Source organism: Mobula hypostoma, chromosome 28 (genome assembly GCF_963921235.1).
Source record: "Mobula hypostoma chromosome 28, sMobHyp1.1, whole genome shotgun sequence".
Taxonomy (NCBI): Eukaryota; Metazoa; Chordata; class Chondrichthyes; order Myliobatiformes; family Myliobatidae; genus Mobula; species Mobula hypostoma.
In genome coordinates this window covers 29,785,258-29,811,165 of record NC_086124.1, presented here as the reverse complement: position 1 = coordinate 29,811,165, position 25,908 = coordinate 29,785,258, and the positions used below count along the sequence as shown (strand labels likewise).

The 25,908-nt window shown below is 48.2% G+C and overlaps 1 protein-coding gene across 4 annotated transcripts in view; it reads left to right on the top strand.

Moving 5' to 3' along the window:
• LOC134339065 (contactin-5-like) overlaps window positions 1-25,908 on the top strand; it is a 103,846-nt gene that overhangs the window by 11,876 nt on the left and 66,062 nt on the right. For 3 of the 4 annotated variants that reach the window (XM_063035349.1, XM_063035348.1, XM_063035351.1), the window contains exons 3-5: window positions 8,697-8,854; window positions 17,129-17,255; window positions 19,830-20,005. In XM_063035349.1, coding sequence (XP_062891419.1) covers window positions 8,800-8,854; window positions 17,129-17,255; window positions 19,830-20,005 — 358 coding nt within the window. In that variant the 5' untranslated portion in view covers window positions 8,697-8,799. The remainder of the gene's footprint in view (window positions 1-8,696; window positions 8,855-17,128; window positions 17,256-19,829; window positions 20,006-25,908) is intronic. The other variant, XM_063035350.1, reaches the window with a different exon arrangement.

Sequence of the window (25,908 nt, the reverse complement as noted above, 5' to 3'; positions counted from 1 at the left end):
TGAGTCCATAGGTTGGTTGTGGGAATAGTTCGGTGATGGGGCAAATTAAGTTATCCTCTTCGGTTCAAGAGCCAGATGGTTGAGGGGTAATAACTGTTCCTGAACCTGGTGGTGTGAGCCCTGAGGCTCCTGTATCTTCTTTCTGATGGCAGCAGTGAGAAGAGAGCATGTCCTGGGTGGTGGGGGTCCCTGATGATGGATGCTGCTTTCCCGGGACAGTGCTCCATGTAGATGCGCTCACTGGTGGGGAGGGTTTTACCCGTGATAGACTGGGCCGTATCCACTACCTTTAAAGGATTTTCGTTCAAGGGCATTGGTGTTTCCATACCAGGTAGTGATGCAACCAGTCAGTATACTCTCCACCACACACCTATAGAAGTTTGCCGAAGTTTTAGACGTCATTCCGAATCTTCGCAAACTTCTAAGGAAGTACAGACTCTGTTGTGCTTTCTTCGTAACTGCACTTAAGTGTTGGGCCCAGGAAATGATAATGCTGAAAAACGTGAAGCCGCTGACCCTCCCCACCTCTGATCCCTCAATGGACCCCTGGTTTCCTCCTCCTGAGTTCAACAGTCAGCTCCTTGGTCTTACTGACATCGAGTAAGAGGTCATCTCCAACCACCCCTAGATTTGGCCCCTCACCTTCACGACCCAGGGGTGCGGCAATTTAGAGTGGCCAGCTGAGTCGTTGCGATGCGATGAGAAGACACGCAGACTCCACAGAGACAGCGCGCCAGAGGTCGGGATTGGACTCGGATCTCTGTGGCTGCGAAGTAGTGTCTCTATGGGATGTATCACTGTGGGACGGTGGAGTGGGAGCATGACTGAATGGCTTGGCTCCCACGTCCACTGGGGATAAATGAATGTAGAATTTCTGCAAGTGACCCAGTCATAGAGTCACAGTACAGAAACAAGCCCTTCAGCCCATCTAGTCCATGCCGAACTATTATTCTGCCTAGTCCCATCGAACAGCACAGGGACCATAGGCCTCCTATCCCATGTACTTATCCAAACCTCTCTTCAACATTGTCATCAAACCTGCATCCACAACTTTCACCGGCAGCTCGTTCCACACTCTCACCACCCTCTGAGTGGCAAAGTTCCCCCTCACCCTTCACCCTTACCCCATGACCTCAAGTTCTCATCTCACCCAACCTCAGTGGAAAAAGCCTGCTTGCATTAACCCTATATATACCCCTCATAATCCTGTGTACCTGTTCCAAACTTCCCCACATTCTCCTGCACTCCAGGGCATAAAATCCGAATCTATTCAGCTTTTCTCTGTAACTCCGCTTCTCAAGTCCTGGCAACACCTTTGTAAATTTTCTCTGCACTCTTTCAGTCTTACTTACATCTTTCCTGTAGGAAGGTGACCAAAACGGCGTGCATTGCTCCAAACACTAGGCCTCACCAACATTTTATACAACTTCACCATAACAGCTCAACTCCTGTACTCAATACGTCGATTTATGAAGGTCAATGTGCCAAAAGTTCTCTCTGTGAACCTACGTACCTGTAACTCAATTTCCATGGAATTATTTATAGGTGTTCCCAGATCCCTTTGTTCTACCGCACTCCTCAGTGCTCTACTGTTCACTGTATAAAACCTACCCTGGTTTGTCCCCCAGGTGTGCAACACCTCACACTTGTCTGCATTAAATTCCACCTGCCACTTCTCAGCCCATTTTCCCAGCTGGTCCAGATCCTCCTGCAAACTCTGGTAGTCTCCCTCACTGTCCACTACAACCCTAATATCGGTGTTACCCGTAAATCTGCTGATCCGGTTTACCACATTATCGTCCAGATCGTTGATGTAGATGACAAACAGCAACAGACCCGAGCAGCACACAGAAAATGCTGGAGGAACTCAGCAGGCCAGGCAGCATCTATGGAGAAGAGTGAACAGTCAACGTTTCGGGGCTGAGACTCTTCAGCATTTTCTGTGTGTTGCTTTGGCAGAATTGCTTGTCTTTGTGCTTTGACTGCACTGCAAAATCTCTTCCAGGGATGCCTACCCTGAAGAAGTTCAAATCTTCCCTTCGATGAGAATTCAGTGACATCCCCTCTCTCTCCTACCCCTCAGTGAACAACAGACCCAGCCCCGATCCCTGCGGCACTCCACTGGTCACGAGCTTCCTGTCAGAGGGGCAACTACTGTCTGGTTTCTGTAAAGCCAATGTCTAATCCAAATTACCACCTCATCCTGAATGCCAAGCGAACGAAAGGCAATGTAGCAAATACTCTCTCTACAGCCCGATCCACCTGTGAAGTTATGGTTTAGTATTCCCAGATCACTTTGTTCTACCGCCTCCAGGCATTTTACCTCAGGGCTCAGTAACAGCTCCTGCTCTTTGCTAATGCTAATGAAGAACAGGGCACTTTTAGAGCACTGATCTCATCTGGTTCCCTGCTGACTGTGTTACTCACAAATCCCACACCTGCGGGTGAGGCGTGAACCATGTGTGAATGTCAGGAAAGCGCATGGGCTCCTCTCGGTCAACCTGAACCATCCCTCGGCTCATCTCCCATTCCGAATCCGAATCTGATTTATTGCCACTGCTTTACACGGCGTGAAATCTATAGTTTTGTGGCAGCGGCAAAGATTTTAACCCTGACCTTTGACAAGGCCCCACGAGGGAAGCTTTTCAAGCAGGTTCAGTCACTCAGCATTCAGGATGAGGTAGCAAATTGGATTAGGCACTGGCTTCGCGGGGAAGCCAGACAGTGTCGTAGACGGTCGTCTCTCTGACCGGAGGCCTGTGACTGGTGGGGTGCCGCAGGGATCGGTACTGGGCCGTTGCTGTTTGTCATCTGTATCAACGATCTGGCTGATAACATGGTTAACTGGATCAGCAAATTTACGGGTAACACCAATATTAGGATTGTAATGGATGGTGAGGAAGACCATTAGAGTTCGCAGAGGGATCTTGATCAACTGGAAAAATGAGCTGAGAAGTAGCAGATGGAATTTAATGCAGGCAAGTGTGAGGCGTTGCACTTTGGTCAGCCCAACCACAAGATCACAAGACAAAGGAGCAGAAGTAGGCCATTCGGCCCATCAAGTCTGCTCTGCAGCTCCCCCATGAGCTAAACTATTCACCCAGCTAGTTCCAATTTCCGGCTTTTTCCCCATATCCCTTGATACCCTGACTAATTAGATATCTGTCAATCTCCTTCTTAAACGCCCTCAATGATCGGGCCTCCACAGCCATATGTGGCAACGAATTCCACAAATCCACGACCCTCTGGCTAAAAAAATTTCTCCTCATCTCTGTTTTAACTGGGTACCCTCTAATTCTAAGACTATGGCCTCTTGTCCTAGACTCACCCACCAAGGGAAACAACCTTTCCACATCTACTCTGTCCAACCCTTTCAACATTCGAAACGTCTCTATGAGATCCCCTCTCATTCTTCTATAATGAATACAATCCAAGAGCCGACAGACGCTCCTCATATGTTAGCCCCTCCATTCCAGGAATCATCCTCGTAAATCTTCTTTGAACTCTCTCCAACATCAGTATATCCTTTTCTAGGGTAGGTCTCACACACTGAGGAGATCTGGGTATTCCAAATCTCTTACTATCTCTTCTTTCAGTTAGTCCTGACGAAGGGTCTCGGCCCGAAACATCGACTGTACCGCTTCCTATAGATGCTGCCTGGCCTGCTGTGTTCACCAACAATTTTTATGTGTGTTGCTGGGCATACATATCCAGAATTGTTTGAAAGTGACTTCACAGGTACAGCAGTGTAGAGTCTTAAGCACCCTAGATATAGATATACATATAAATATAGATATATAGCTAGGGTGCCTATGACTCTTGTGCAGTACTGTAGTAACTTTATGTTTTACAAATCTTATGTGCTGCAAAAAAAAACAAATTTCATGACCTATGTGAGTGATGAGAAGTCTGATTCAGATTGGGTGTCTTCTGTGGACTGAGAATGGGAAGGGAGCAGGGAGAGGGGAATCATGGTTGGGAGAGGGGAAGGGAAAGGAGAGGGTAGCAGTAGAAAGACATCCTGTAACAATGGATAAACCAATCGTTTGGAATCAAGTGACCTTGCCCGGTGTCTCAGGGCTGGGTGCGCCCCCACCAACCCTGGCATTCCTTCTCTGTCGCTTGTCCCACGGTCCTCCCGGAGCGCTCCAGCCTCACCATTCCCAACGTCCTTTGCTCCCACGCACCCTCAGCTCCACGTTGACCAATTCGAGACTGTGTAAAAGTCTTGGGCTCCCCAGCTATGCGTACCTAATATTTTTGCACAGTTCTGCAGATTGGGTCAGAAGTGAGCTTTAGCCTTCATAATTCAAAATACCGAATACAGGTGTGTGGGATGTTATGTTGAAGTTGCATTAGATTTTGGTGAGGCTGAATTTGGAGTATTGTGTGCACCTACCGACAGGAAAGACATCAATAACATTGAAAGAGTGCAGGTGAAAATCGATGGCATTGGGCAGAAAAGCAGTTTGTCACAGACCAGTTCTCTGCTTTATGACTCTATAAAATTGCTATAAATTACAAAATAAATAATATTGCAAAATCAACAATCATGAAAATAGTGCTGGTCATAGCCCAGTCTATCACAGATGAACCAGTGTGGATTGGGGGAAAAAAGGGTCTCGGCCCGAAACATCAACGGTACCCTTTCCCATCGATGCTGCGTGGCCTGCTGAGTTCCTCCAGCATTTTGTGTGTTGCAATGAGCTACTGTTCACGGGTTTATGGACCATTGGCAAACCTGATTTCAGAGAAGAAACTGTTCCTGAACTATTGAGGGTGCACCTTCAGACTCCTGTACCTCCTCCCTGATGGTGGGAATGAGAAGAGGGCATGTCCCGGACGGTGAGATGAGGACTTACCTTCTTGAAGCACTGCCTCTTCAATATGTTCTCGATGGTGGGGAGGATTGCGCCCGCGATGGAGCTGGCCGAGACTACAACCCTCTGCAGCCTCTTGCGATCCTGTGCAACGGGCTCTCCGTACCAGGCCAAGACGCAACCAGTCCCTAACGCTCTTCACTGCACGTCCACAGAAACCTACGAGTCTTTGGTGACGTACCAAGTATCCCCAAACTCCAAATGAAGTGCTTTCTCTTTGATTGCATCAATGTGTTGGGTGCGGGATAGGTCCTCTAGGGACTTGAAGCCACTCACCCTTTCTGCCCCTGACCCCTCAGTCAACGGGGTGTTCTCCTGCCTTTCCTTTCCTGAAGTCTGCCAGCAGTTCCTTGGTCTTGGTTGCCATTGCAACTCCACTCGAGTGACCGGCACACCTCGCTCCAGTACGCCTCTGTCTCACCACCATCTGAGGTTCTGCTGGTGTCGTCGGTGAACTTATCGATGGTGTTTCAGCCTCGCAGTCATGAGTGTCGAGAGTACGTCAGTGGGCTAAGCACGCATCCTTGACGTGTGCCGGTGTCGTCAGTAAGGAGGAGGCGTAATTTCCGATCCATACTGACTGGGATCAATAGGCAGCACCCTGGCGTGGGTCTGGCTGTTGGCCAGCTGAGTGAAGAGCCAAAGGGATTTCATCCACTGTAGGCCTATTGTGGCCATAGACAAACTGCAATGGGTTCCAGGTCTTTGCTCAGGCAAGAGTTGATTCTAGCAAGATCACACGATGTAGGAGCAGAATTAGGCCATTTGGCCCATCGAGTCTGCTCCGCCATTTCATCATGGCTGATCCATTTTCCCTCTCAGTCCTAGCCTCCTGCCTTCTCCCTACATCCTTTCATGCCCTGACTGATTAAGAACCTATCAACCTCTGCCCTAAGTATACATAAAGACTTGGTCTTCACAGATGCCTGTGGCAAAGGATTCCACAGATTCATCACTCTCTGCCTAAAGAAATGCCTCTCCATTCTACTTGGAGGTTGCATCCTCTGGTATTAGACTCTCCCAACACAGGAAACATCCTCCCCACATCCACTCTGTCAAGGCCTTTCACCATTCAGTAGGTTTCATTGAGGTCACCCCTCGTTCTTCTGAGTTCCACTGAATACAGGCCCAGAGCCACCAAACATGACAAGCCTTTCAATCCCAGAATCACTTTCATCACGGTAGACGTGTGTGCTACTGGGCGGTAGTCATCGTTGACGCAGCTTACCCTGCTCATGAAGCAGGTGGGAACCTCCAACGGCAGCAGTGAGAGTTTCCTCCGTCCCGTTGACTGGAGTACTCCCTCACTTTCCTTCCCTCCCTCTCACTCTCTCGCTGTCTGTGGCACTCACGAGGATGCGGCTGTGTGCCTGTGTCTGGTCACCTCTGTGTACGTCTGCTTATGTGCGTATAGGTGTGTGTCTGGTTATCTGAGCATACCGTGTGTGTGTGTTCGCAGCTATCAGCTTTTGTCTCTTTACTTCTGTCTCACTTTACGTATGTGTGCGTATGTGCTTGTGTGACTGTACGTAATGTATCTGGCTGCCTGTGTTTGTGCCAGCTGTCTTTGTCAGTCTCTGTCTTTGTGTGTGTGTATCTATGTGTATGTGTGTCTGGCTTACCTCTGTCTGTGTGTGTGTTTTTGTTTGTAGCTATCTCCCTTTGTGTCTGTCTGTCTCTCTACAGAACTGGGCAAAATCTTAGGCACATACATGTTGCTAGTGTGCCTGAGACTTTGTATTGGCTAAAACAGTTGGGAAATAGAAATAAAAGTATTAGCTCAGTAGTATTAAGTCTTGTTCGCTAACTGGAATGGCATAATATAGAACATAGAAGAGTACAACATGAGAGCAGGCCCTTCGGCCCACAATGTTGTGCTAAACCCGCTACAAAGTAACTCAAGCCACACAAACACTAATTCCTCCTACCTACACAACATCATTATCCCTCCATCTTCCTCACATCCATGTGCCCATCCAAACGCCTCTTAAAGTCTCTAATGTCTTTGCCTCTACTACCATATGAGGCATCGTATTGCAAGCATCAACCACTCTCTGAGCAAAAACTTACCCCTCATATCCCCTTTGATCCTACCCCTTCTCACCTTCAATGCATGCCCTCTGGTATTAGACATTCCTACCCTGGGAAACAGATACTCACTCCCTGTCTACTCTATCTGTGCCTCTCCTAATCCTGTAAACCTCTATCAGATCTCCCCTCAGCCTCTGACACTCCACAGAAAACAACCCAAGTTTGTCCAGCCTCTCGTGATAGCACTTGCCCTCTACACCAGGCAGCATCCTGGTAAACCTCTTCTGCCCCCTCTCCAAAGCCTCAACATCCTTCCTGTAGTGGGGAGACCAGAACTGAATGCAATACTCCAGAATGGCATATACGGTATTGTGTAAAAGTCTTAGGCTATAGATATATAGTGTGTCTGGCTAGGTGTGTGTGTGTGTGTGTGTGTGGGGAGGGGGGTATATCTGGCTATCTGTTTGTGTTTTGTACCCATCACTGATCCTCCTCCGGGCTGGTGTGGAGTTGTTGAATTTTGCTGTTCATGGTTGTCCGGTGGAACTGTGCAGAACAGAGCTGGTGATGGGGCTGGCCTGTATTTTCCCCATCCCGTCCTCGGTGACTGCCCCTGGGAGACCTGCCCTGTGCTGGCCGGCAGACCCCGGCCCCGAGACTGCCAGGTCACTGACGCAGGTCAGGCCAGGCGGGTTTATTTTGAGGCGGAGGGGTGCGAACAGGAGATGAGGATTGGCCAGCGATCAATCAGTCTCCCCGGCCGTCTGCCCAGTCTGATGCTGGAAGAGGCATCCGTTCCAACAGCAAGCTGTGAGCTGCAGCATTTGTAAAGGAGACAGGCTGGGAAATGAGTCAGAACTGTCAGGTACCTCTGCTCAGGAAAACTCTTCCTCCACAGGACAAAAATCTGTTAAAGGCCTCTGAAATTAAGATATTAAATATTCATTGTCGTTGGACAGTGAGTGATCACGTCCATCCTGCTCCATCTCCATAGCGACAGCATGCCACCTCCTGTACATTAGTCCACACAAAGTGACTCTCCTTCACCCCCTCTGCCTCACGCCCTGCTTGCTCCCCGTTTCTCACCGTGCTGCTCTCACAGTGTGTGTGTGTCTCTCTCTCATTCTCTCTGACTCTGTGTGCATGTCTGTCTGTTTCTCTCTCTGTCTCTCTCTCACACACAGTTACACATACACACGCCACTCTAAAAGACACACGCACGCCCGACATGATCATCTGCTCCCCAGCATACAGACACTCACACCGTCTACACACTCTCTCACTTACAGGCGTGTGTGTGAGTGAGTGAGTGTGTGTGAATGAGTGTGAGTGTGTGTGTGAGTGAGTGTGTGTGTGTGTGTGAGTGTGTGACTGTGCGAGTGGGTGTGTGTGTCTGTGTGTGTGAGTGAGTGAGTGAGTGTGTGTGTATGTGTGAGTGTGTGTGTGTGAGTGAGTGTGTGCCTGGGCGAGTGAGTGTGTGTGAGTGACTGTGTGTGAGAGTGACTGTGTGTGTGTCTGTGTGTGAGTGAGTGTGTGCCTGTGTGAGTGTGTGTATGTATGTGAGTGTGTGTGTGTGTGTGTGTGTGTGTGTGTGTGTGTGTGTGTGAGAGAGAGTGACTGTGTGTGTGGAAGAGACGGAGGTAGGCGCAGGACAGCCCTGAGGAGAAGTCTCCTTGCTTGTACACTGATCTTTGCCGGCACCTAGTGTCTTCAGCAACAACAGTACTGAGACAGTCAGCCGCACAGTATCTGACATTCTCTCTCTCTCTCTCTCTCTCCACAAAGGGACCATCAACACTGCCACGGTTGGTGAAAGCCCTCGGCCCTCAGCTCTAACTCCAGCAGCCTGACGGTTGAAGACCAGAACGAGCCCGGGAAGCCACCAAGCATGGCGACATCATGGAAACTCCTCTTGCTGATGTCTGTCACGTCCATCCTCACAGGTAGATCACAGCCGCGGGCAGAACGTGAGGCCAGAGGCACAGGGAGCTACGGCCAACACAGGCGGCATAGGTCATGCACAGACTCAGGCTCCCCTCACACCATCCCACAGGGACAGACACAGAGTGAATCTCCCTCCACACCGTCCCATCACACACTCCCGGGGTCAGACACAGAGTGAATCTCCCTCCACACCGTCCCATCACACACTCCCGGGGTCAGACACAGAGTGAATCTCCCTCCACACCGTCCCATCACACACACCTGGGGTCAGACACAGAGTGAATCTCCCTCCACACCGTCCCATCACACACTCCCGGGGTCAGACACAGAGTGAATCTCCCCCCACACCGTCCCATCACACACTCCCGGGGTCAGAAACAGAGTGAAGCTCCCTCCACACCGTCCCATCACACACTCCCGGGGTCAGACACAGAGTGAAGCTCCCTCCGCTCTGTATGTGTGTGTTGGAACATATGTAGAAATCAGTATATGCTTGTACCTGTGTTTGTATATGTCTGTGTGTGGGAGCCTGTATGTGTCTGATTGTGTGGGAATGAACATATCGATGCTGCTATAAAGAAGGCAAGACAGCGACTATATTTCATTAGGAGTTTGAGGAGATTTGGTTGGTCGACTAAAACACTTGAAAACCTCTGCAGATGTACTGCGAGAGCATTCTGACAGGCTGCATCACTGTCTGGTATTGGGGCGGGGGAGCTATTGCACAGGACTGAAAGAAGCTGCAGAAAGTTGTAAAATTAGCCAGCTCCATCTTGGGTACCAGCCTCCGTAGTAACCAAGACACCTTCAGGGAGCAGTGCCTCCGAAAGGCGATGTCCATTATTGAGGTCCCCATCACCCAGAACATGACATATTTACATTGTTACCATCAGGGAGGAGGTACACACACTCAGTGATTCAGGAACAGCTTCTTCTCCTCTGCCATCTGATTTCTGAATGGACACTGAACCCATGAACACTACCTCACTACTTTTTAAATGCAAACAACAGGAATTCTGCAGATGCTGGAAATTCAAGCAACACACATCAAAGTTGCTGGTGAACGCAGCAGACCAAGCAGCATCTATAGGAAGAGGCGCAGTCGACGTTTCAGGCCGAGACCCTTCGTCTTCCTTCAGTTAGTCCTGACGAAGGGTCTCGGCCTGAAACGTCAACTGCGCCTCTTCCTATAGATGCTGCTTGGCCTGCTGCGTTCACCAGCAACTTTGATGTATGTTACCTCACTACTTTTTTTTGTTTTTATATTATTCCTGGTTTTGCACTATTTTTAATTTAACTATATAATGCACAACTTTTACTTTCAATTTTTTTCTCTCTATTATCATGTATTGCAATGTTGGGCTGTCGCTAAGTTGACAAACGTCACAACATGCTGTAGGCCGGTGATATTAAACCTGATTCTCGTTCTGAGGATGCAAATTTGTCCGTGTGTTGCAGATGTGTGCACTCCAGACTGTGTTTTTGTGTGACATGCTGTGTGTTTGTGTTTGTGTGTGTCTCTGTGATACTGTGTGAGAGTGTGTGTGTGAATGTAAATGACTGTCACTCTGTGTGTGTATGTGTGTGTCTCTGTGACACTTTGTGTGAGTGATGTGTGTGTGTCTGTCAATGTAAATGACTGTCACTCTGTGTGTGTGTGTGTGTGTGTGTGTGTATATGTGTGTATGTGTGTGTCTGTGACACTATGTGTGAGTGATGTGTGTGTGTCTGTCAATGTAAATAACCGTCACTCCGTGTGTGTTGGTGTTAACCCTTGACCTTCAGCCCCGGCACATCCTGGGTCTCAGGATCCTACCCCCTCTCCCCCGTCGAGACACTCTGCCAGGCGAATATTCTGTCTGTGCAGTCACAGGCACATGATATCAACCCCTTTGACCTTGAGAACTGGTGCGTTCGAACCAGTCGGCTCTATCCTCCCTTCACCCGAACCCGGGGCCAGGGTCGCTGATCCCATTTCCACAAGACCATTAGACATAGGAGCAGAATTAGGCCATTTGGCCCATTGAGTGTCTTCTGCCATTCCATCACAGCTGTAGGAACCCATTCTCCTGCCTTCTCCCTGTAAACTTTGACACCCTGACTTATCAAGAACCTATCACCCTCTGCTTTCAATATACCCAAAGACTTGGCCTCCACAGCCATCTGTGGCAATGAATTCCACAGATTCATCACGCTTTGGCTAAAGAAATTCCTCCTCACCTAAGGCAGAGTTCTCTGGGGCCTAGAATAGGAAACACCCTCTCCACGTCCACTCTATCTAGGCCTTTCAAAATTTGGTAGGTTTTAATGAGATTGCTCTTCACACCAGGGGCTTTCTGGTCTGTAGGATGGTGAAGGATCCCAGCTCGTTCCCCCAGTTACACTGAAGACACAGTGCCGGGTTGTGAGATTTGCTGACGGCCGGACAGCAGGCTGTGTGGGAGCTAAGGAGAGTCAGAGAGTGAAGCTGCAGGGCCTGTGTGATCTCTGTGTCAGGGGCCTTTCTGAGACATCACTTTTGAAGATGTCTTCGCTGGCAGGAGGCTAGTGCCCATGAAGGAGCTTACAACTCGCTGGTGCTTCTCCGATCATATGGAGTGTCCCCTCCTCACCAGACAGTGATGGCAACCAGTCAGAATGCTCTCCATCTGCAGGAGTCTTTGATGACATACCAAATCTGAGTCTCCCAACGTCAAGTTCAGGGAATCAGTGAGGGTCAGGTAGAGTGAAAAACTTCACTAACTCACAGAACATTACAGCACAACACAGGCCCTTCGGCCCACAATGATGCGTGGAATTTTTATCCTACATATGGGCTCGGAGAGGGATGAAATTGTTGGTATAGTTGTTGGCCGTGTTAGAGAGTGGGTGAAATTATCAGGGTATGTGTTCAGTCTGAATGTTAGGGCGCAGGGTGAAATTATCAGGGTATGTGCTCAGTTTGAATGTTAGGGTGCAGGGTGAAATTGTCAGGGTATGTGCTCAGGCCGAATGTTAGGGCGCAGGGTGAAATTATCAGGGTATGTACTCAGTCTGAATGTTAGAGTGCGGGGTGAAATTGTCAGGGTATGTGCTCAGGCCGATTGTTAGGGCGCAGGGTGAAATTATCAGGGTATGTACTCAGTCTGAATGTTAGGGTGCGGGGTGAAATTGTCAGGGTATGTGCTCAGTCTGAATGTTAGGGTGCGGGGTGATATTGTCAGGGTATGTGCTCAGGCCGAATGTTAGGGCGCAGGGTGAAATTGTCAGGGTATGTGCTCAGTCTGAATGTTAGGGTGCGGGGTGAAATTGCCAGCGTATACGTACAGGTTTGATTGTTAGGGAATGGGATGAAATTGCTAGAGTGTCTGTTCCGGACGTGTTTCAGGGAGTGCCATAAAATTGCTCTGGTTTGTAAACCGGTGGGGGTGGGGGGCTTGTAAACTGGACTGGATTGTACGCAGACTGGCGTTGGGGAGCAGAGAGAAACTGCAGGGTCTCTGAACAGCCCAAATATTAGGGGGAGAAAGGTGGGGTTTCAGGGACATTTTGGGAGGGGGAGTGAAATTGTGGTGTTTGTGCGAGTTGGGGAACATCGTGTGATTCAGACACAGTGCTGGACTGACAGGGATCTAACAGTATTAGAAGTGCCCCAGGTGTTCAATTGTCACATTTAATCCCTTAATCCACAGAGAGTCAATTTAATTATAACAATTCAAAATATGTTCCGATTACTCATACAAAGCCACAGCTGCAAGTCAGGTCTCTGAGATGTTTATAGAACATAGGACAAGATGGTGCAGTACAGGGTCTGTGTCCCACAATGAATCTAACCTAGTCCTCCATCTTGCTTTCATCCGTGTGCCTATCTAAAAGGCTGTTAAAAGTCACAAATGTATCTGCCTCTCCACCATCCGCTGCAGCGTGTTCCACCACTCCCATCTTTCTCACAGAGTCACGGGAAGTACAGCACAAAAACAGGAACCTTGGTCCATCCAGTCTGTGCAGAACCATTTAAACTGCCGAGATTTTTATATCTGTAAACCCACCTCTAACACCACCAACTACCTTAAAATAATGCCTCCTTATCAGCCACTTCCGCCCTGGGAAAAAGCCTCTGGCTGTCCACTCGATCTCTGCTTCTAATCGTCTTGTACAGCTCCATCAAGTCACCTAGCAACCCCTTCACTTCAAAGTCACCTTGCAACCCATTCACTCCAACGTCATTTCACAACCCCTTCACTCCAAAGAGGAAAGCCCAAGATATTGCTGGGATTGTGATTTCAGGAAGCGGCTATTGGTTTTAAATCTGCATTTTGTCACGTACCATGATATATGATTCAAATTAACTCTTACTGAAGTCTGTTTGAGATTCCAGACTGATTGAGAGTGCTGTCTCAAACCTTTCAAACTGTTAGACAAAGACCAAGGACTCGGGGCAGGGCCAGACATGTCAGACACAGAGTGAAGCTCCCTCCACACCGTCCCATCACACACTCCCGGGGTCAGACACAGAGTGAAACTCCCTCCACACCGTCCCATCACACACTCCCGGGGTCAGACACAGTGAAACTCCCTCCACACCGTCCCATTACACACTCCCGGGGTCAGACACAGAGTGAAGCTCCCTCCCCACCGTCCCATCACACACTCCCAGGGTCAGACACAGAGTGAAGCTCCCTCCACACCGTCCCATTACGTGCTCTCGGTTTCCCTAATGAATCTGCCTCTAGCACTGTGTTCCACACACCCAGCACTCTCTATGTAAAAACTTACCTCTAACATCCCCCCCCCATACCTTCTTCCAATCACATTAATGTTTTGACCCTGTGTATTAGCCATTTCTGGCCTGGGAAAAGGTCTATGGCTATCCACTCGATCTCTGCCTCAGCACACCTCCGTCAAGTCACCTCTCATCCTCTCCATTCCAAAGAGAAAAGTCCTAGCTCACTCAACCTACCACAGAGTCATAGAGCACTGTGGTACAGAAACAGGCCCTTCGGCCCATCTTGTCCATGCTGAACCATTAATCTGCCTGGTTCCATTGGCCTGCACCTGGACCATGCCCTCCATGTACTCATCCAATCCACCATTTGTACTGCTAGCTCGTTCCACACTCGCACGACCCTCTGAGTGAAGAAGTTCCCCTTAAACTTTTCACCTTGACCTTTGACCCATGACCTCTAGTTGTAGTCTCACCCAACCTCAGTGGAACAAACCTGCTTACATTTATCATATCTGTACCCCTCATAATTTTTTATACCTCTATCAAATCTCCTCAAAGTCTTCTATACTCCAGGAATAAAGTTCTAACCTATTCAATCTTTCCTTTTAACTCAGGTCCTCCAGTCCTGGAAACATCTTTGTAAATTTTCTCCATACTCTTTCAACCTTATTTACATCTTTCCTGTAGGTGGGCAAAAAACTGCACACAATACTCCAAATTAGGTCTCATCAATGTCTTATACAACTTCGCCATAACATCTCATCTCCTGTACTCAGTACTTTGATTGATGAAGGCCAATGTGCCAAAAGCTTTCTTTACGACCCTATCTACATGTGATGCCGTTTTCAATTAATTATGGACCTGTATTCCCAGATCCTTTTGTTCTACCATACTCTTTAGTGCCCTACCATTCACTGTGAAAGACCTACCCTGGTTGGTCCGACTGAAGTGCAAAACCTCGCACTTGTCTGCATTAGATTCCATCTGCCATTTTTCAACTGGTCCAGATCCCACTGCAAGCTCTTCCTCACAGTCTTCCTCACTGTCCACTACACCCCCAATCTTGTAGTCTGCAAATTTGCTGATCCAGTTAACCACATTATCATCCAGATCACTGATATAGATGACAAACAACAACAGACCCAATACCGATCCCTGAGGCATTCCACTAGTCACAGGCCTCAGGTCAGAGAGACAACCATCTACTACCACTCTCTGACTTCTCCCACAAAGCCAATGTCTAATCCAATTTACTACCTCATCCTGAATGCTGAGTTGCTGAACTTTCCTGACCAACCTCCTGTGCGGATCTTGTCAAATGCATTGCAGAAGTCCATGTAGACAATATCCACTGCCTTGCCTTCATCAACTTCCCTGGTAACCTCCTCAAAAAAAAACTCTTTAAGATTGGTTAGCTACAATTTAGTACGCACAAAGCCATGTTGAGTCTCCCTAATCAGTCCGTCTATCCAAGTACTCATATACCCGGTTCCTTAAGTACCTTCCAATAACTTTCCATTGCTGATGTCAGGCTCACCGGCCTATAACTTTCCGGTCTATTTCTAGATAATCTTAAAGATTATCCTCCAGTCTTCCAACACCTCACCCATAGCTAAGGATGTTTTAAATATCTCTCCTAGAGCCCGTGCAGTTTCTGCACTGCCCTCCCACGGGATTCAAGGGAAAACCTTGTCAGGCCCTGGGGATTTATCCACCCTAAATTTCCTTAAGGCAGCAAGCACCTTCTCTTTTGTAGTCTGTATATGGTCACTGCTGCTTTCTCTCACATCCAGACTCTGTCCGTTTCCTGAGTAAATGCAGGTGGAGAACATCCACTTAAGATCTCTCCCATCTTTTTTGACTCCATGCATAGTTTATCATTCTGATCTTCCAGAGAACCAATTTTGTCCCCTTGTTATCCTTTTGCTTGGAATATATCCGTAGAAACCCTTAGGATTCTCCTTCACCTTGTTTGCTAGATTAGCGGTCCCCAACCATCAGGCCGCAGAGCATGTGCTACCGGGCCGTGAGGAAACGATATGAGTCAGCTGCACCTTTCCTCATTCCCTGTCACGCACTGTTGAACTTGAACATAGGGTTGCCAACTGTTCCGTATTTGCTGGGACATCCCGTATATTGGGCTAAATTGGTTTGTCCCAGACGTGACCGCCCTTGTCCCGTATTTCCCCCGCTAAGGTAGAGCGTTCCTATGAAACCTTTCGTGCCGAAATGGCGTAAAGTGAAGAAGCAATTACCATTGATTTATATGGGAAAAATTTTGAGTGTTCCCAGACCCAAAAAATAACCTACCAAATCATACCAAATAACACATAAAACCGAAAATAAATAACACTAACATACAGTAAAAGCAGGAATGATATGATAAATACACAGTCTATATAAAGTAGAAATAACGTACGTACAATATAGTCGGGAAGATGAAGGTAAAACCGATTTGTGGGGGGAGAAAACTGGTACGTACGCGCATGCGCACACAGGTGCCTGCGCAAGGCTTCATAGTCATGGTAGTCTTTCCTGGGGTAAAGTGTCCCAGGATTTGGATTTGACTGCTACTTTTGTCCCTTATTTGGGAGTGAGAAAGTTGGCAACCCGAACTGTAAAAGACATGTTGAGGTGAGTTTAACCCCACTTGAACACCCCACCGCCACCCCAGGTCGGCCGGTCCGCAAGAATATTGTCAATATTAAACCGATCCGCGGGGCAAAAAAGGTTGGGGACCCCTGTGCTAAAGTAACCTCATGCCTTCTTTTAGCCTTTCTGATTTCTTTCTTATTCGTATTCTCAATTGAATTCTGCATCCTCCTCCAGTTTCGGCCTGCCTAAATCTGCTAAGCACCTCCTTTTTTCCTTAACCAGGGTCTCCCGAATCCTTGCCTTTTATTCTGACAGCCCTGTCTTCATAAGACTTGCTCTCTAATCCAGGCAGCATCCTGGGGGGTGGGGGTGGGTAGTTCTTCTCTGCACCCTCTCTAAAGCTTCCACATCCTTCCTATAATGAGGCAACCAGACAATCCACCAAGTGTGGTCTAACCAGAGCATTGGCAACTTCTCTCAACGTTCCCCTCTCCATCTTTCCTTCCCTCTCATCTCATGTCCTCCCTCCCCACTGTACTCGCCATCGATCTCTCCCACCCCCACCCCCACCCTTGCCCTCCACTGCCCTTTGTGTGCCTGTCTGTGTGTGTGTGTATCTCTGTCTCTTTCACGCATACACACACCTACAATCTCTTATTCTCAATCTCTTTCTCTCTCTCTCATACACACTCATGCTGTCTTTCACTCTGTCTCCGTCTTTCCCTCTTTGCCTCTGTCTGTGACACACACATTCTGTGTGTGTGTCTCTCTCTCTCACACTCACTGCCTTCACTTCCCCTATCTGTCTCTCTCATTTCTCCTTCCCCCATTCCGTACCTCCCTGACCAATCCCACCACCCTCTTCGCACTCCCGCCCTCCCGCAGGACAGGTCCCCGGCCCAGCGTTGTGGGGTGTTGCTGCCGCTTACCGTCGCCAGGGTAACCGCCACGGCGACTCTTGCTTTTCCCGCAGATGACCTGGAGGAGCGCGGGCCGGCGTTTGTTCACGAACCGCAGGAGCTGACCATCGCGGCCGGCGAGGAGGCAAAGAGGGTGAGCCTCCGCTGCCAGGCCCGAGGAAGCCCCCGACCCCGATACAGGTATAGCTCTGGACGTGGGTGACGGCCACATACACACCAAGTGTGACTACATGCTGAGGTCTCTCCTGTCCCGAAACAGCAAAGGGGTGGGCCTGGCTTTGCTTCTGACTAGCGTCCCACCCAGTGCAACCTCGTCCTGACTTCAGAGTTTCTGCAGAGAAACGTCTTCGGACAGAGATCCGTGAGGCAGCGGTCAACACGGAACATAACAGCTGCTGTTCCCTGTTCCGGTCACCTACCGGCAAGAAAGATATCATTAAGATTGAAGGAGTACAGAGAAAATTTACAAGGATATTGCCGGGACTTGAGAACCTGAGTTATAGGGAGAGATTGAATAGGTTAGAACTTTATTCCCTGGAGCGGAGGAGATTTGATAGAGGAATACAAATTCTAATCCTGGAGGTATACGAATTCTAATCCTGGAATCCTAGTCCTAATTCTATTTCTCTGTCATGTTGTCTTGTGGGAGAGGACAGGGTGCGTCCTGTAGATTGCCAAGTAGATTGCCAAAATCCTTCTGCCTCATCGTCAGAATTCACAAGCCAGCTCTGTGACCTTTCTTGGCGGGCAGTGAGAGGGAACGTCCCTGCGCAATCCTTCCTCCACGGACACTGCCTCTCTGGCAGTGGGCATTTCCCCCAGGATGGCCATGTTGGGCAGCAGACTGTCTCCTATGACATGGGGATGGTGTGCAAACTTCTCATAGAACGGAGAATACCACAGCACACTACAGGCCCATTTGCACACGATGTTATGCTAAACTTTTAACCTTCTCTAAGATCTAACCCATATACTCTTCCATTTTCCTCTCATCCATGTCTCATGAGAGTCTCATAAATATCTCTAACACCAGCCCCGGCAGTGTGGTTCACACAATCACCGCTCGCTGTGTAAAGAAATCCTCCCTCTGTCATCTCCTGCTGTACTTTTCTCCAGACATCTTAAAATTATGCTCTCATATTAGGTGTTGCTGCCCTGGGAAAAAGGCTTATCCACACAATCTTTGCCTTTTATCATCTTATACACCTCTATCAAGTCACCTTTCACCCTCCTTCACTCCAAAAAGAAAAGCCTAGCTCACTCAACCTATCCTCATAAGACACGCTCTCCAATCCACAGAGCATCCTCTGCACCCTCTCTAAAGCTTCCACACCCTTCCTATAACGAGACGACCAGACCTGACCATAATATTCCAAGTTCATCCTGGGCAGCGGCGAAACGCAAATCCGCGGGCCGTTCCCGGGGACGCACACCAGCTGGAAAACCGTTGCCGAGTGAAAGACCCCCTTTGGTCTTCCAGTCCAGTCTCCAGGGAAAGCTGCCGACCGGCACATTCCAGTCTGCGGCGGCCCGTGATGAGAGACGTACTGGATCTTGGCACGCCCAGTGCGCCACAGGCTGAGGCCCGGTCTGCTGCCAGACAGACCCCACAAACGCCAAAGGGCGTATTGCTCCCAGGTGTTACAGGAGGCACGTTGAACATAGAATGGACTTGCTTGCTGACTGAGGTACAGCGGGGCATAGGCCTTTCCAGGGGACACGTCACCTCACAGCACTTCAAGCCATGCCGCTGAGCAAATCCCCCAATCTAATCTGAATCACGGGGTAACTTACAATGACCAATTAACCTATCAGCCAGTATGACTGTGGCCTGTGGGAGGAGACCAGAGCACCCGGAAGAAACCCTCATGGTCACGGGGTGAATGTACAAACTCCTCACAGGCAGTGGTGGGAATTGAACCCAGGTCACCTGTACTGGAAAGTGTTGTGCTCACAACTACGCTACCCTACCGCCCCAAATTAACTCAGCGTCGATACATTGTGAATGTTAAAAAGGTCTTGTGCTATTTATAAGAAGGAAAGGAATAGATCAACCGTGGAGTAGGTTTATGTAGGTCAGCAGGTCCAACACTGAGCTCTCCGTTCTATATTTGTTTCTTGAACATATATTTTCTCAATATCTTTTATTTTTGAAATTTAGTACAATTACAGTGCCAGACAGAGTGAAACTCCCTCCACACCGTCCCATCGCACACTCCCGGGGTCAGACACAGAGTGAATCTCCCTCCACACCATCCCATCGCACACTCCCGGGGTCAGACACAGGGTGAATCTCCCTCCACACCGTCCCATCGCACACTCCCGGGGTCAGACACAGAGTGAATCTCCCTCCACACCGTCCCATCGCACACTCCCAGGGTCAGACACAGAGTGAAACTCCCTCCACACTGTCCCATCCCGCACACTCCCGGGGTCAGACACAGAGTGAATCTCCCTCCACACCGTCCCATCGCACACTCCCGGGGTCAGACACAGAGTTAATCTCCCTCCACACCGTCCCATCACACACTCCCGGGGTCAGACACAGAGTGAAACTCTTCCACACTGTCCCGTGACACATTCCTGGGGTCAGGAACAGAGTGAAGTTAAGTACAGGGAATGGTTAGGTACAGAGTGAACCTCATTGTTGGTGTGTGGGACATTGTGACCAAACTGGTTGTTGCGATGGGTGGATGTTGAGTGTGCTGGTGGCAGGGGCCCCTCTATCTGACCTGTCACCCTCTCTCCCCACAGGTGGTTTCACAATGGGAGTCTGCTGCAGACCGAGGGCTCCCCTCGCTATGGTCTGGATGGAGGTTCTCTCGTCATCCACGCTCCCAGCATGCTCCTGGACTCCGGAACCTTCCAGTGCTTGGCCAGTAACTCGGTGGGAAGTGTGCTGAGCCGAGAGGCGGGGCTGCACTTTGCCTGTAAGTGCCGGTGACAGGGCCGGGGGCGTGCGGCCGGGAGGTGGGTTGGGCCCGTTCCCAGCGTTACTCCCTGTCCATCCCATTCTCGAGACTCCCAGGACGTGATCTGGGCAGCCTAGCCCCAGTTTCCAGGGATGGGGCTACCGGGCAATGGTGAGCCGTGGGCCTCTGACCCCTGCAATCGGGCCCTCAGCGCGCACACCTACACACACACACACACACACACACACACACACACACACACACACACGTTGTGTCTCTTCTCCGATCTGTCAATCTCCCCTTCCCACTTCAGTCCTCAAGTTCCTGGATGTTAACCTCTCTGAAGATCTATCCTTGGCCCAACATATTGATGCAATTACAAGTAAGTCACAGCAGTGGCTATATCTCATTAGGAGTTTGAGATTTAGTATGTCACCAAAGACTTGAGAAAATGTCTACAGATGTAGCATGGCAACATTCTGACTGGTTGCATAGCTGCCTGGTATGGAAGGGTCACTGCCCAGCTACAGGAGCCTGAAGCCCCCATGCTACCTGGAGCAGCCAAAGTTCAAAGTACATTTATTATCAAAGTTTGTATTATGTCTCCAGTGGGTGGTGAAAACTGCCCAGCAGATTATCGGCACCCAATTGCCCACTATTGAGAACATCTACCATAAATGCTGCCTGGGCAGGGCGAAAAGCATTATCAGGGATGCATCTCACCTTAACCATGGACTTTTTACTCTCCTCCCATCCGGTAGGCACTACAGGAGCCTCCGCTCCCGCACCAGCAGGCACAGGAAGAGCTTCTTCCCTGAGGCTGTGACCCTGCTGAACCTCACATCACAGCGCTAAGCAGTATTGCACCCATATTGTACTGTCTCAGTACTTTTATATTTGTCACTTACTTTTTATTCACAGTTATTTTGTAAATAATACCATTCTTTTGCATTTCTGGTCAGATGCTAATTGCATTTCATTGGCTTTGTATCTGTACCCGGCACAATGACAATAAAGTTGAATCTAATCTAATCTAGTATACAACCCCGAGATTCATCTTCCCATAGACAGCCACAAAACAAAGAAACAGCTTGGAACCCATTCAAAGAAAACATCAAACACCCAATATGCAAAAAAAAAAAGAACAAATTGCGCAAACAGCAAAAAAGGAGCAGGAAAAAAACCCACACAGAATATTAAACATCAAACCACAGAGTCCTTGAAACAGCCTAGGAACGTTCAGTCTAGTTCAGTTCAGTGCAACTTAGCACCGTGTTGTTCCCTGACTGCAGGACGCAGAACCAGTCTGTCCCAATCAAAATTCTACAAAATAGCAACAAAAACAGGAGTAGCCAGACTCCAGAAACACACCTAACGTGAACCACACAGTCCAATCTACAAAGCGAGTCGACTAAACCTTGTCCGAGACTCAAGACTCCGGCACCAGCGAGCGAGAGGAAGAGAGAGACTGGTCAAATGCAGGCAAACAGCGATGAAAATCCGCTTGCCTTCTGCTCTCTTCATGGTTGACTTCAATCTTGCTCGATGCTTTAATCGGTGAGATCAGCGAGAAACAGAGTCAATCGTGGAGTTCTTGGCCTCCAGGTTGCAAACCTCACCGAACTCCCCCGGAGACGGCCAAGCACCAGGTCGTGCAGTCAGCCCAAAAACACCATCAAATTGTAAATCAAAGGTTCCGGTCGCTCATGGCTTAGTATTAGAATCATATTTGAAAGAAGGAAGTGACCCATTCAGTTCTTGAAATTACCTGCACAACCCTAATCAGAGAGATGAGAACACAACAAACCACCTCTTGTGCTACCCTGGACTTGTCTCTGATTGTGACTGTTCTTATTACACTAAGGTATTGTTTTTGCAGTCTTTTTTAACTGTATAACTTTCTGTATCACATAACCATATAACCATATAACAATTACAGCATGGACACAGGCCATCTCGGCCCTTCTAGTCCGTGCCGAACTCTTACTCTCACCTAGTTCCACCGACCTGCACTCAGCCCATAACCCTCCATTCCTTTCCTGTCCATATATCTATCCAATTTAACTTTAAACGACAACATCGAACCTGCTTCAACCACTTCTGCTGGAAGCTCGTTCCACACAGCTACCACTCTCTGAGTAAAGAAGTTCCCCCTCATGTTACCCCTGAACTTTTTGCCCTTTAACTCTCAACTCATGTCCTCTTGTTTGAATCTCCCCCACTCTCAATGGAAAAAGCCTATCCACGTCAACTCTGTCTATCTATCCCCCTCATAATTTTAAATACCTCTATCAAGTCCCCCCTCAACCTTCTACGTTCCAAAGAATAAAGACCCAACTTGTTCAACCTTTCTCTGTAACTTAGGTGATGAAACCCAGGTAACATTCTAGTAAATCTCCTCTATACTCTCTCTATTTTGTTGACATCTTTCCTATAATTCGGTGACCAAAACTGTACCAATACTCCAAATTTGGCCTCACCAATGCCTTGTACAATTTCAACAGTACATCCCAAATCCTATACTCAATGCTCTGATTTATAAAGGCCAGCATACCAAAAGCTTTCTTCACCACCCTATCCACATGAGATGTACGGTATAATTTATACTCTGTGAGAAGTCTGTACTATGTGCCTGTGACGCTGCCACAAGCAAGTTAATCATCGTCGCTCTCCTTCACTGGTCCCACGCACAAGGCAACAAACTCGACATTTGGGGTCTAAGATTTTTGGCATGTCATCACAGTCTCTGGCAAATTTCTACAATGTACCACGGAGTGCATCCTGTCTGGTTGTATCACCGACTGGTATATGGGAGGGGGGGGCAGGGGGAGACAATGCACAGGATTGGAAAAAGCTGTAGGAAGTTGTAAACTCAGCCATCTCCATCATGGACTCTCGCCTCCCCAGCATCGAGGACACCTTCAAAAGGCAATGCCTCAAAAAAGTGAAATATGTCACTCAGAACCCTCTTCTCACTACCTATCTCCCTCCCTCCCTCACAGAATAGGCCCACACAGCCCTTCAGGCCACCCTGCACAGTAATCCGATTTAACCTTAGCCTAATCACGGGACAATTTAAAATGACCAACTGGTACGTCTTTGGACTGTGGAGCAGCCAGAAGGAAATGCACACGGGTCGCGGGGAGAATGCAGGAAACGCGGGAATTGAACCTGGGTCACTGGTACTGTAAAAAGTCATGCTAACCACTACGCCACTGTGCTGCCCCGTCGGGAAGGAGGCACAGGAGACTGAAGACCCACACTCAACGAGTTAGAAACACCTTCTTCCCTCCACCATCTGATTTCTGAACGATCCATGAACACTTCCTCACTAATTTTGCCCTCATTTTACACCACTTATTTAATTTTTTTCGTATTGTAATTTATAGTAGATTTTATGCAAAGCAACACATTTCGCAACATATGTCAGTGATTGCAAATCAGATTCCGACTCACACTCTCGCTCCTTCCTGCTCTCTCCCCATATGCACAGTCGACCTGCTTTCTAATCCAACACACTGAATGCTGGAGGAACTCAGCAGGTCAGGCAGCATCTGTGGAGGGAAGTGGACAGTTAATGTTTCAGGCTGAGACCTTTCAAAGTCAAATAAAATTTATTATCAAAGTACATCGACGATACGACCTTGAGATTCACTTCCTTGCAGGCAATTACAGGTAAATTTGAAGAACAACAAAATTTACGAAAAGTATACATAAACAAAATCTGGCAAACAACCAAAGTGCAAAAGAAAAATAAATTATGCAAATATATATAAATAATACCAAGAATGAGTTGTTAGAGTCTTTGGAAGTGAGCCTGTAGGTTGTGGAGTCAGTTCAGAGTTGAGGGAGGTGATGTTATCCACACTGGTTCAGGAGTCTGATGGTTGAGGGGCAATAACTTCCTGAACCTGGTGGTGTGGAACCTGAGGCTCCTGTACCTCCTGTCTAATGGTAGTAATGAGAAGAGGACATTTATGGAAGTGGAAGGATTCTAATCCACCTACGGTCTTTTATTGGCTCTCCTCCATTATGTCCTGTTTAAGTTTAGAGAAAATAAGAAGTTGGACATTTGATACATCCTTTAAATTTGAGCAAATCTGACGACCTTTTATCCAATATTTTCATTTAATTTGATTCATTACTCTTTCGATCTTTTTTCTCGACACTTTAGATTTGATCAGAAAGTCTTTCTTTTTTTTTTGGTCGTATCCTCAAAATGGACTGCCCAGTCCCCCCATTTTTTTGTTTTTTTTTAATATAGTGTGTGTGTGGTGGGGGGGGGGGTTCTCTTCATATAAAACTCAATGATTTTTCTTTTCTCTTCATAAACTGATGAGGAGAATTGCTATTTTCATTTTATTATTATATATTTTATACTAATTTAACAATATCTATGAGTTCGACAATGCTACAGATATATATATTTGAGACAATTCTCCTCTGTATTTTAAATCAATAAAAAGTTTAATAACAAAAGAGGACATGACCTGGATGGGATGATGGGACTCCTAGATGATGGATGCTGCTTTCTTGTAGCAGCGCTCCGTGCAGTTCTGCTCAGTTGCGGGGAGGGCTTTGCCTGTGACGGACTGAGCTGTGTTACCGTTTTCTGTGGATTTTTCCATCCTGCGTGTCGGTGTTTCCGTTCCAGCCCATGATGCAACCAGTTAAGATACCCTCCATTGTGCATCTAGAGATGGTTGTCGAAGTTTTTGGTGACGTGCCGAACCTACACAAACTTCGAAGAAAGTAGAGGTTTGTTGTGCCTTCTTTGTAATGATACTGGGTGCTGGTCCCAGGACATCCTTGCCATAGAGGGAGTACAAAGAAGGTTCACCAGATTGATTCCTGGGATGGCAGGACTTTCATATGAAGAAAGACTGGATGAATTGGGCTTGTACTCATTGGAATTTAGAAGATTGAGGGGGGATCTGATTGAAACGTATAAAATCCTAAAGGGATTGGACAGGCTAGATGCAGGAAGATTGTTCCCGATGTTGGGGAAGTCCAGAATGAGGGGTCACAGTTTGAGGATAAAGGGGAAGCCTTTTAGGACTGAGATTAGGAAAAACTTCTTCACACAGAGAGTGGTGAATCTGTGGAATTCTCTGCCACAGGAAACAGTTGAGGCCAGTTCATTGGCTATATTTAAGAGGGAGTTAGATATGGCCCTTGTGGCTACGGGGATCAGGGGGTATGGAGGGAAGGCTGGTGCAGGGTTCTGAGTTGGATGATCAGCCATGATCATAATAAATGGCGGTGCAGGCTCGAAGGGCCGAATGGCCTACTCCTGCACCTATTTTCTATGTTTCTATGATAGACCTTCATACATGGTTACACCAAGGAAGTCGAGGATACTGACCCTCTCCTCCTCTGATCCCCTCATGAGAAGTGGCTCAGGGAACTCTGGCTGCTTCCCCCTGTGGTTGATAAATCAGCTCTTTGGTTTTGCTGCCGTTGCGAGAGGCTGTTGCTGTGGCACAATTCAGCAGTATTTTTTGCTGCACTGAAAAGATAGAAATGGCAGAGGGAAAGTAGCCAGTGCAAAACGTTTGTCTGACCTGCTGAGTTCCTCCAGCATTCTGTGTGCATTGCTCCTGATTTCCAGCATCTGCAGAATCTCTTGGGTCTTCTTTTGATCCACCTCTTTTTCTCTCCCTTGTCTCTGCCTCCATCCCTGTCTGTCCTCCAGCCATCTCTCATCTTCTCTTTATTTGTTCAATTTCACTCCCTCCCTCTCTGTCAGTCCGAATCCCAGAAGAATGAAAGGAGACTGCTCGGACATGCGAGTCCCGAAGAGGACTTGATAAGGCAGATGATGGGAGGACAGTTGCACCAGTGGGAGGGGTACGGACAGGTGGAGGGGGCGGACACAGGTACACAGTGAGGGGCTGCTCGTTTCACATTGACATGTGGAG